At 43.2% G+C, this 12,960-nt stretch overlaps 1 protein-coding gene across 3 annotated transcripts in view; it reads left to right on the forward strand.

Moving 5' to 3' along the window:
* LOC141102792 (uncharacterized) overlaps positions 1 to 12,689 on the forward strand; it is a 64,189-nt gene extending 51,500 nt beyond the window's left edge. For all 3 annotated transcript variants that reach the window (XM_073591797.1, XM_073591795.1, XM_073591796.1), the window contains exons 2-4: positions 1,081 to 1,209; positions 3,920 to 4,034; positions 11,780 to 12,689. In XM_073591797.1, coding sequence (XP_073447898.1) covers positions 1,159 to 1,209; positions 3,920 to 4,034; positions 11,780 to 12,375 — 762 coding nt within the window. In that variant the 5' untranslated portion in view covers positions 1,081 to 1,158 and the 3' untranslated portion in view covers positions 12,376 to 12,689. The remainder of the gene's footprint in view (positions 1 to 1,080; positions 1,210 to 3,919; positions 4,035 to 11,779) is intronic.
* The last annotated feature ends 271 nt before the right edge of the window (positions 12,690 to 12,960 follow it).

Here is a 12,960-nt window from a genome sequence, read left to right on the forward strand (position 1 = left end):
AAAACAGCTGGAGGGCTGAGGTTGACTACCCCTGCTATAGAATGTACAGTTCACTATTGTCCATGAATAGGGTAGAGATTGTTGGCCTAGTGTATTAGTTCTTCTTTTGGACTTGTGGCTATTTAAGGAGGTGCTAAGATTAGTGTTGGCCACTGGTAAAGGATGAGAGTTGATGGCTTAATTTGTCATTTTGGCCAACTCCTTAGCTATCCAATAGGTGATGCTCATCCATGTCTTTATGGACCTTGCTTTGTGCACTGGTCCAAATCATTTGGTGGAGGGGGGATTATGGTGTGGGGTTGTTTTTCAGGGGTTGGGCTTGGCCCCTTAGTTCCAGTGAAGGGAACTATTAAGGCGTCAGTATACCAAGACATTTTGGACAATTTCATGTTCCCAACTTTGTGGGAACGGTTTGGGGATGGCCCCTTCCTGTTCCAACATGACTCCGCACCAGTGCACAAAGCAAGGTCCATAAAGACATGGATGAGCGAGTTTTGGGGTGGAGGAACTTGGCTGAGCTCAACCCGATAGAGCACCTTTGGGATAAATTAGAGCAAAGACTGCAAGCCTGGCCTACTTATCCAACATCAGTGACTGACCTCACAAATGCGCTTCTAGAAGAATGGTCAAACATAGACACACTCCTAAACCTTGTGGACACCCTTCCCAGAAGAGTTGAAGCTGTTCTAGCTGCAAAGGGTGGGCCAACTCAATATTGAACCCTACGGACCAAGACTGGGATGCCATTAAAGTTCATGCGCGTGTAAAGGCAGGTGTCCCAATACTTTTGGTAATATGGTGTATGTTTTGCTAAAATCATTGGAGTCAGATAAGAAGTCTACCGTGACAATAGACAACACACACAAGAGACTCCATGCAGGGTGCTGGTTCAGGTTGTGTGTACAGAGCAGAGAATGACGTATCCACAATAAACAAGGGCAGTGTTATGAAGCAAAACAGCAATAAAGGTAATTTGAATCTGCCATTGTCCTCTGCTCAGTAACCTCCTCTGAGAAGTGCGTGTAATAATGCTAATAAAATAAAGATTTTTTTGTCTAAGCGCCGCTTTGTATGTTGCAGGTGTGCCAGCTGCACAGTGACGGAACAGAGGGAGTCCGGGCCGGTCAAGCCTCTGAAGTCTTCTCACGGAAAGGTTCCATGATGGATGGAGGAGAGGAGAAGGCACTGGAAGATGACACCAGCCTAGAGGTGACTGGCTTTAAAAAGAAATCTGTAGGGTTTTTTGTTCTAGATGGGGTGATGACCGTCTGCAAACTGCCCTCCTGAGTTGTCACCTTATCACATGCTCCCCTGGTAGAGGGTACAAGAGCCCGTCTTGAAACACATTTCTCAGGCATGATCCACCATTGCCGCAGCAATAAGGTACCACTGTTTGCCGGAATGAGTTAGGCTGAGAGCGGAACGTCACCCAAAAGGAGAAGTTCCGCTTGTTTGCCTTTTCCTTCCCCTCCACTGCTACATTTGGCACTTTTTGGAGGGGGGAGCAGGTACCGGTACCTGCTCCCACTTTCGGTCAGATGCGTTGCAATTCGGCCTCTCTCCTTCCCCCCCACAGCCTTCTGGTATACATCACAGGTCCCAGAAGAGTACGGGACCATTCACAAAGGTGTTTCCCTTACTTACGATGCCGGCATCCGAAGCCAATTGAGGAATCGGCTCGGGTGAGGAGATCTCTGGATCCCTGGACAGGTAAGTGCCCTTATATTAAAAGTCAGCAGCTACAGTATTTTTTTGGGGGGGGGAGACTGAAGGTCCTCTTTAGTTTACATGGGTGCTAAGGCCTGTACAGTGTGAATGAGACTATTGTATATGCGTTTGGAGCCACCTGGAGCTTTGTGCAGGCAGCCTATGTAAGAGAATTGAGGTGCAGTGGGTGTAAGGACACAGCCGTACATCCAAGTTTGACAGGTGTACAGGGGTAGGTGTGCCGCCGTGAATGCAGACAGTTTGTGTTCAGGGCTGTGCACCTGGCTCTGCACTGGCCCGACTCCGGGAACTACCCTCAATAACTCTAGGGAAGGAGGAATAAGCTGGAATACTTACCGTACTCCTTGCTTCAGCGCTCTTGACCACTCCTGCTTGTGGGCAGTCCCTAGTTTTCTCAAGTACAATGCAGGGCCACTGGCCCTGCGCTTTACTTACTGACGCCATTATGCTACAGAGGTCTGGAAGGTCTTATAGAAGAGGTTTCAGGGGACTAGCTGCATAGATGGGGGAAGTTTGCTGGAGATTTCCACAACTCCATTGCCGAACCAGATTTCCACACCTCCACCAAGGACAGGACAAGCAACACAAACTGCTTACAAAATGACTATGACCCCCAAGGACTGAGTGGTCAAATGGAGCTCTATGTAAACAATTACCAGGCAATATTGCTTCTCTGCTCCTAGGTAAGTATCCAGCTCATTGGGAATACTGAAGAAACAAAAAAACAGCCTCATAGTGTAAAAGGATCAGTTTTTATTAAAATGTAAAATTGCACATTCATGTGGCTAATATGCATATCAAAACTCAGTAAAAACAACTCTGGAGATTTAGCCGGGGCTGCTTCCATGATTCCGCCACATGTCATGACTGGCTCCGCCCTATGCGTTTCATCATAGGATGCCCCTGACAACGTGATAAAAAGCATAGGGTGAAGCCTGGCGTGACGTCATCATGTAAGCAACCACGGCTCAATCTCTGGAGCTGTTATTACTGAGTTTTTATATGCATATCAAATCCATGTCTCCCCTTCAGACTTGCTCCTTTCAATCCAACCAGAGGACTCAGATGCTGGCTACCACAGCCCTGCTTCACTCTGTCAAAAGTAAATATAAGCTGCACTCCAAAACTCTTCCTTCTATATTTATTTCCTCAAAGGATGAAAATTGCATACCTTACAGTGGTTGTAAAGGCTGAAGGTTTTTTCACAGAAGGTAAAAAAAACCTTCTGTGTGCTGCTCCCCCCTCAGCCCCCCCTCTCCTCATTAGCTATTGGCTCCCACTGCTGTCAATCACAACCAGTGAGCCAATGAGGAGAGAGCGGGGGTGCGAGCTATGGCTCTATGTGTCCTATGGATGCATAGAGCAGGGCTCGGGAGCGAGCACGTACCAGTGCCCCCATAGCAAGCGGCTTGCTATTGGGGGCACTAGTCAAGGTGAAGGAGCCAGGAGCACCGGTAGGGGACCCGAGAAGAGAAGAATTGGTACTGCTCTGTGCAAAACCATTGTACAGATCAGGTAAGTATAACATGTTTGTTGTTTTTTTTAAAAAAAGCTCCACCCAGAATCACCTGCCTTGACGCGTTTCACCACTGCTGGTTTGCTCACAAAGACAAATTTTGCTAGCAGCTTTTCTATTGTTTGATTAATAGTCTAAACACAGGGAATATTTGGGTTTTATCTTATACAGTGGAACTTTGGTTTACGGGTAACGCGGTTAACAAGCGTTTTGAAAGACGAGCAGCTTTTTTTTTTTTTTAAATTCTGTCTTGGTTTGCGAGTGTTGTCTCGCAAAAATAGCAGAATTGAATCTAATGGGCGGTGCAGTAACGCATTTGGCCAGAGGTGCGGGGGCGCTGGGGACACTCGGAAATACTCAGTTCCCGAGTGTTTCCGAGCCTTTCCGAGTTCAGCAAAGCTGTCCCCGAGTATTTCCGAGGCTCTCCGGCGCCCCCCACCTCTGGCCACATGCGGTATTGCATGTAATAGAAGTCAATGCCGAACAAATTATCTTCATTTCCACTGACTTCTATGGGGGGAAACTTGCTTTGATATGCGAGTGCTTTGGATTACAAGCATTCTCCTGGAACGGATTATGCCCGTAATCCAAGGTTCCACTGTATATATAATTAACATTATAGTACCCTCTAACGTTGGTATTGCCGTCTAACAGTTTGATCTCCCTGTTTATAAGGGGGAAGACTTCCTGTCTCGCCTCACAGATGAAGAAAAAGAGTGCCTGCAGTATTTACTAGAAACCATTGATTCACTGGACCAGGACGAGGATGAAAATGCAAACAGTGACCACGGTAAGACCCTACTACATAGGCAGAACACATAACAGTAAATGCAATTCAACACAAAGCTGTCCAAGGACCAAGCCTTTCCTGGCACTTTTTGTTTACAAGTAAAAATCTGTATTTTTTCTTGAAAATTACTTAAAACCCCCAAAACATTTTATATATATATATATATATATATATATATATATATATATACACACATATATACACACACACACACACACACACACACACACACACACACATACACACACATATATATATATTAGCAGAGACCGTAGAGAATAAAATGGCGATCGCAATTTTTTATCTCACACAGTATTTGGTGAAAATACACTTTAATGCATTTTAATGCAAAAAAAACACAATATATAACCCAATTTTTGTTAAGATATAAAAGATGATGTTACGCTGAGTAAATAGATAGCCAACATGTCTCGCTTTCGAACCGCGCACACTTGTGGAATGACAACAAACTCTAAGAGGCGATGCTTCAAAATTTTTTTCAGGTTACCTGTTTAGAGTTACAGAAGAGGTCTAACACTAGAATTGTTGCTCTCGCTCTAACGTTCGGGGCGACACCTCACGTGTGTGGTACGAGCACTGCTTTCATATGCACGTGCGACTTATGAATGCGTTTGCTTTTGTGCGTGAGTACGGAGGGATGGGGGATGTTAAATTTATTTTTTTCTTATTTATTTTTACATTTTTTCACTGTGCCTTTATTCTTTTTTTGATCACTTTTATTCCTATTACAAGGAATGTAAACATCCCTTGTAATATAAGGGATGACAGGTCCTCTTTATGGAGAGATCTATAAGGCCCCACATTTCTACTCTACTTTTGAAACCCAAAGATAGAAAAATAAAAAAAAAATGTTCACTTTCGCCCTAGCCTGGATTTGACGTAATGACGTCGCTCCGGTCCTCCTAGATCATAGAGGTGATTAGAGACGATCTGGTAATATAAGGGATGACAGGTCCCCTTTATGGAGAGATTTGGGATCTATAAGGCCCCACATTTCTCCTCTACTTTTGAAAGCCAAAGATACAACAAATAAAAAAAAATGTTCACTTCAGCCCTAGCCTGGATTTGACCTAATGACGTCGCTCCGGTCCTCCTAGATCATAGAGGTGATTAGAGACGATCTGGTAATACAAGGGATGACAGGTCTCCTTTATGGAGAGATCTGGGGTCTATAAGGCCCCACATTTCTCCTCTACTTTTGAAACCCAATGATAAAAAATGTAAAAAATTGTTCACTTTCGCCCTAGCCTGGATTTGACGTAATGACAATGCTCCGGTCCTCCTAGATCATAGAGGTGATTAGAGACGATCTGGTCTCTGACCTTAATGGCCAGCCGCGTGAACCATCGGATTGTTTCCTGGGCTCGCCGTTAAGCCAGAAAAACACCGGCGAGTGGCGGCAGGGGGAGAGACGTCCCCTCCCGCTGCTTCTAAAAGCGATCCAGCGACTAATCAGTCGCTTGGATAGCTTTTATGAGCAACAGAATTGCCAGCTGAAGAAAAAAATAAAAAATAAATAGCTGATAGCTTCAGACATAACCCCGGGAAACCACTTCAAAGCCGCAATGTGTATATACGTATTGCAGACAGCAAGTGGTTAAAAAGCAACAGTATGGCTTTACCGTGGCTGAACCACTTGCTTTGAAATGGAGAATAATCTATTTAATAAGCAGACTTTGCATTTTGGTGCAAGCCACCCTTTAACAGAACAGATGAGGATCTTGGGCTTGGCTCACACAAATGTTCCTCCAGGTTTATTCCTCTCCATGCGCTTCCGTTCTCTAGTAATACGAGACAATCATCTCTTAGCAGCAGATGTCCTATGTATTACCTGACAATTTGAATACTCCGGTGGAATATTTTTAGGGCAGTCGCTAATTAACCCAACACTCCAATCTACTATCTCAGCAGAAGCTGTATAATGCATCTCATGTACCCTTTTTTTTTTAATCAGAGGCTTAGACATATCTATGACTGCTAATGTGCAGCACAAGATTTATCAAAGCCAAACCTAACCGTATCAGGACACCACAAACTGGAAATGCTATTTAATTCATTTGTAGGATTCAAAGCAAACTGACCCATCCATTCATGTCTCCATGCTTTATTTTGTTGCAAAATTACTTTGGACCCCCCCCCCCCCCCCCAGCAGAGGCATAACTAGAACCTTCAGGGCCTCGGTGCATGAAACAATGAAGGGCCCCCCTGACCTCTGGTCCCAGGGTCCTTCCCACTGTTTCCGGGGTCCTTTACTCCTATCGAAGGGCCCTTTATTACGGTCCCGCAGTAAGACCCTTTCACATGTTCTGCTGCAGGCCCCCTTCCTGACATCTTGGGTAGGGTTGCCACATTTTCTTTAAGCCAAACCTATATATACTATATGTATACATTATACATATATTTTATGATTAAATAACATGTCTAATCCATATAAATATGAATTTAATCACAAGATTTCCCCCTTATATCAGAGTCCACAGAGTTCCCCTTTACATCTAAATACGCAGAGTTCCCCCTTTACATCTGAATATGCAGAGCTTCCCTTTACCTCTGAACTTGCAAAGTTCCCCTTTACATCTGAACTTGCAGAATTCCCCTTTACATCTGAACTCGCAGAATTCCCCTTTACATCTGAACTCGCAGAATTCCCCTTTACATCAAAACTCGCAGAATTCCCCTTTACATCTGAACTTGCAAAGTTCCCCTTTACATCTGAATTGGCAGAATTCCCCTTTACATCTGAACTCACAGAGTTCCCCTTACATCAGTGTTCCTCTTTACCTTTGAACTCGCAGAGTTCCCATACAATGTAAGGGAGAACTCTGGGGACTCAGATTTAAGGAAGAAAACTGAGAACTCTGATGTTAAAGCGGAGTTCCACCCTAAAGTGGAACTTTCGCTCATCGGATTCCTCCCCCCCTCCGGTGCCACAATGGCACCTTTCAGGGGGGAGGGGGGTGCAGATACCTGTCTAATACAAATATCTGCACACACTTCCGGGCATAGATAGCCGCAGATACCCGCCCCCCCCCCCCCCCCCTGTGTTCTGGGAAACACACAGTTCCCAGAACACAATGGGGACCAGTGAAGATGCGCAGTGAGACTCGCGCATGCGCAGTAGGGAACCGGGCAGTAAAGCCGCAACGCTTTACTTCCTGATTCCCTGACCGAGGAAGGAGGCGGGGGCAGCCGAGAGACGAGAGATCGATCGGCTTCGGCTGCCGACATCGCTGGACCCTGGGACAGGTAAGTGTCCATTAATTAAAAGTCAGCAGCTGCAGTATTTGTAGCTGCTGGCTTTTAATAATTTTTTTTAAAGGTGGAGCTCCGCTTTAAGGGGAACACTGCAGACTCTGATTTTAAAGGGTAACACTGATAGAAGGGGGTCCCTGGTAAACAAAGCCCCCACTTACATTATAGTTTTCAGCATACTCCTTTAATCAGGGTTCCCAGAGCCCCCCTCCATTACATCAGAGTCTGCAGAATTTACACTGAAAGGAGGAGCTCTGGGGAGTGTAATGTAAGGGGAAACTCTGATGTAAGGGGTGCTTTGGGAACCCTAAATAAAGGGGGGGCTCTGATGTAAGGGGGAACGCTGTTCACTCTGATGTAAAGGGGAAATCTGATGTAAGGGGTGTTCTGGGAGCCCTGATTAAAGAGGGGGCTGTGATGTAAAGGGTCATGCTATTCACTCTGGTGTAAAGGGGAACTCTGATGTAAGGGGGTCTCTGCTCACCAAAGCCCACCTTTGCACAGTGCTGCCGGGGATTGGAATGTGGGCGGGGCAGCGGGCACGCACAGCAGGAGAGGAGCGGGGGGGGTGAGGAACTCATCCAGCTCTCTCTTCTCTCCCGTTCGTGCGAGGGTGGGAGAGGGGGTGGGCTGTCAGTGCTGGGTTTGGCAGTGTGAGAGAGAGAGTGTAATAAACATAACTGCAGCCAGCAACCCTGGAGCCACAGTCTGGGCTCTTTGGGCCCCCTCACAGTGGCGGAACTTCGGGGCCCGGTTGCTAGTGCGACCTTTGTGACCTGGTAGTGCCGCCACTGCCCCCTAGCATTTCTAGCCATGACCATATTAAGTAAGGGCAGATGATTCCTGGAATCCAACTGCCCTTAGCTCAGGTATACAGGCAAGAGAGTGTGCTTAGCTGAGCAAACCCCTCCTCCTCTCCTTCAGATAAAAGGAAAAAAAAAATGCCCATGAACACTCCTGGGATGTAAGACCTTTTTTTGGCCTAGGCCAGAAATTAGGAAGCAACTAAAGAAATGTATAAAAAATAAATATAAAATAATAATAAAAAATCTAAAAAACAATAAATAATAGAAATAAGTTTAACCACTTGTTCTCCGGAAGGTTTAACCCCCCCCTTCATGACTAGGCCATTTTTTGCGATAAGGCACTGCGTTACTGTAACTTACAATTGCACGGTCGTGAGACGCTGTACCTAAATAAAATGTATGCCTTTTTTCCCACAAATAGATCTTTTTTTGGTGGTATTTGATCTCCTCTGCAGTATTTATTTTTTGCGCTATAAACAAAAAACAACAGACAAGTTAAAAAAAAAAAAAACAATATTTATTACTTTCTGCGATAGAAAAAAAAAATCAAATTTCTTAATCAATTTAGGCCAATATGTATGCTGCTACATGTTTTTGGTAAAAAAAGAAATCCCAATAAGCATATACTAATTGGTTTGCGCAAAAGTTTTAGCGTCTACAAACTATGGGATAGATTTATGGTATTTTTATTTATTTTACTATTAATGGCGGTGATCAGCGACCTATTTTATGTCTGAGGTTTACAACCACTTCAACCAACCTATAGGAAAATGACAGCTGGGCAGGACTTTCATTGACATCGGTGGATGTCATATGACGGCTCGATCCATCACCGGTTGTGGCCATCGGACGCAGCTGTGACTGATCAGTTTACCATCCCGCTACCGGTACCATGTGATCCCTGTGACCAATCACAGTAGATCAAATGACAATTGTAAACAATGGGTGGCTTCCTTTTATGCCATCCATTGTGTACAATTGTGTTGCTAGCTGTGATTGGTCACAGTGATCACATGGTACAGAAAGGGCCCATCGCAGTCCATCTGCACCGTGTGATTAGCTGTGGCCAATCACAGCTAATCACAACAAAAACACACTGAATGAATCAGTTTCATTCAGTAAAAATGATCACTTATACCAGTGAAATTCACTGGTATAAACAATCATAATGTGTAAAAAAACAAAAACAAACCTGATCACTTCACCAGAGTAGTACAATGTTACTATGGTAACACTGTATTGCTCTGGTCACAGTGTGTTAAAAAAGATTTGTAAAAAAAATAATAAAGAAAAAAAAAGTTTTACATTTTTTTTTTCTACACACTGTCACCAGTCAGTGTCTCTGATCACTGCCACACCCGTTATATGATAACGCTGTACTGCACCGGTAACAGTATGTAAAAAAAAATATTTTTAAAATTTCTTAATTTTCCAACAAATCGTGACAAAAAAAATTACAACTTCAGAAAACTCGCCATGCCTCTTACTAAATACCTTGGACTGTCTACTTTCCAAAAAGAGGTCATTTGGGAGGTATTTCGGGGGCTCAAGAAATGAGATCAGATGTCAGTACATCAGGATTGAATGATCTTCAGATGCTGTATATCCCATAGATTATGGATTCCTACAGAATAAATAATATACACTGATTTGGGTTATTTTCACACACAAAATGTAGCAGAATACATTTTGGCGTAAATTTATTAGGAAAGATTTTTTGCAAAATGTTATAACAGAAATTAAAATAAAACGCCTTTTTGTTTTTTTCTAATTTTTCTTTTTTCATTTACTTAGCAAAATATAACAAAACCCAGCAGTGATTAACCGCTTGCCGACCAGCCTCCGTCATTATACTGCAGCTGGTCGGCACTATCCCGCGAACCATCGTAGCTATAAGTCGGCTCGCGGGATTGGGATAGCAGCACAGCGGGGGTGCCGATGCTCGTGGCCGACGGTCGCGATGACCGCCGGCCACGAGCGATCGCGGGCACGAGTGGCAGAACAGGGACGAGTGCATGTAAACACACTTCCCTGTTCTGTTCTGAGAGGAGTGACAGATCGTATGTTCCTATTAGCTAGGAACCACGATCCGTCACTTCCTCTAGGTCAGTCCCCTCCCCCTTCAGTTAGAAACACACACTAGGGAACACGGTTAACCCCTTGATCGCCCCCTAGTGTTAACCCCTTACCTGCCAGTGACATTTTTACAGTAAGCCATGCATTTTTTATAGCACTGATCGCTGTATAAATGCCAATGGTCCCAAAAATGTGTCAAAAGTGTCTGATGTGTCCACCATAATGTCGCAGTCCCGATAAAAATCGCAGATCGCTGCCATTACTGGTAACAAAAAAGATAATAATAAAAATGCCATAAATCTATCCCCTATTTTGTAGACGCTATAACTTTAGTGCAAACTAATCAATATACGCTTATTGCGATTTTTTTTTACCAAAAATATGTAGAAGAATACATATCGGCCTAAACAAAGAAAAAGTTAGCTTTTTTTTAAAAAAAAAAGGGGGATGTTTATTTTAGCAAAAAGTACAAATAAAGGAAAATCCACTTTGCACTGCAAGTGCACTTGGAAGTGCAGTCGCTGTAAATCCGAGGGGGACATGCAAGAAAAATAAAAAACAGCATTTTAGCTTGCACGTGATTGGATGATAAAATCAGCAGAGCTTCCCCTCATTTCAGCTCTACCCCTTAGATTTAGAACGACTGCACTTCCAAGTGCACTTGCAGTGCAAAGTGGATTTGCCTTTCGTAAATAACCCCCATTGTGTTTTTTTCAAAATTGTCGCTCTTTTTTTGTTTATAGCGCAAAAAATAAAAACCGCAGAGGCGATCAAATACCACCAAAAGAAAGCTCTATTTGTGGGAAAAAAAGGATGTCAATTTTGTTTGGGTGCAGCGTCGCACGACCGCGCAATTGTCAGTTAAAGCGACGCAGCGCCGTATCGCAAAAAATGGCCTGGTCATTCAGCAGCCAAATCTTCCCGGGCTAAAGTGGTTAAATACCACCAAAAGAAAGCTCTATTTGTGTGACAAAAAAATGATATAAATTTGTCATTCAAAGTGCGATGGCGCTGAAAGCTGAAAATTGGCCTGGTCAGAAAAGGGGGTGAAAGTGCCCGGTATTGAAGTGGGTAAGTTTAATTGTGTCTGAATCTAGGTTCAGAATTACAACCTCAGGCGTAGGTTTATTGCGGGTAGTGTACTATTATTTTTACTGTTGATACACAAACATGTTTTATTACAAGAAAAATAGAGAACGGGACAAAGAAGCCACATAAGAAAATTATTATTTATTTATTTTTTCTTGAGTATTTGGGTGCCTCAATGTCTACACGATTGTTAAAAAAAAATGATTCCTATTCCTTATGACTTTGCTGCATTGCACGTTTAGGAAATATATAAAAACTGCACTGGGAAAAAAGGTAGTTGGAATAATGATGCCCCAGACTTGTAACTGCAATTGTTTCTTTTCTGACACTCTTATTTACAAAACATGTACAAGTACGGTGAAACCGAAACATGACCCCGTAGCAATTAAAAGTATTTTTTTGTGGAGAAAAATTCACTAGAGGTCACTCTCCAAGCTGATAAAATCCATGTTGATGAATTATTACTGGCTGAAAATAAATTTTTTATATTGTGTTCTCCAGATACCGGTGAGCACTTGAGGAATTCAACAGCAAGCCTTCAAGATCGAAATACAAAGTTGAAAAGTTTGAGTGAAAGCGTCAAGTTGTCAGAGAAAGCAGAACATGTCCACACGCCATCCAAGATGAAGATTGTAAAGTCTTATTCTGAGGACTCTACGGGATTCTCCATCACTGTTTCTCCAGACACAGGACAAAGGTCCACCAGCTCACACCCAAGCCATCTTCGGAAGTTTGACACCATAATGAGGTCAGGTGTAAACGTCCAGGAGCTACGAGCTCGATTCGTCCGACAGCCAGGCACTTCTTTGTTCGAAGAGTCTTCCAAAGAAACATCAATGTCTTCTAAGCAACTACCACAGGCAGCTCATAATCAGGTATCTCCTAGGCAGGAGGCCTTGCAAAAACTGGGTTTGCTAAAACTGAACCAAAGCAATTCAAACACAGGTCAAAGTTCCGAAGAAGACCAACATGGCATGGACCAACATCCACCCGGGAAGAACTTTGAGTTAAACCAAAATAATCTCAAACCGGGAGCGAACTTTCCACGCTCTGTTGAGAGAAAACCAGGTGGTTTCGACAAAATCTGGCCTCCTTAACCTTCCCAATGATTGATTTATTTTTCAGTTGAAGACTTTAAATATCTGCTATGCCATATATTGTACAGGGGAGCTCATAAACAAGAATGCTGGGTTTAGCACTAATTCATTATATCTGTTTGCATCATTGTATCGGTGGTAATAGCACATTCCAAATCGAGATGATATTCAGACCAAAGTTCAATGAAACTGAATTGTATTCCTGAAATCAAAAAAATTGTATCTTGCCACAACAAATTTGAAAACAAATTATTTGTCCAATAATTGAAATTTGTACATAGGAAACTTGACAGTAAAATATGTTTTTTGGGTCACCTTGGTAGTCCTTTGTATGTCTCTTATGAGGTATTACCACCCCTCTCTTTCGTCAGAGCTGAAGCATCTCCCACAATTTTAAGACCTATTAGGAACTGATACAGGTGAAGAACTCAGGAGTGCATTTAGGTAGGTCAATGGGACAGTATTAATATGGACCACCACTACTCAGATGTCAACATAAAGTTATAAAAATAGTCTCGATGGATTAGTAGTATAGGAATTGCTGAATATACAGCAGTTCTTTTCCTGGAAAATGCTGCTCCAGAT

This window comes from Aquarana catesbeiana, linkage group LG07 (assembly GCF_042186555.1).
Source record: "Aquarana catesbeiana isolate 2022-GZ linkage group LG07, ASM4218655v1, whole genome shotgun sequence".
Taxonomy (NCBI): Eukaryota; Metazoa; Chordata; class Amphibia; order Anura; family Ranidae; genus Aquarana; species Aquarana catesbeiana.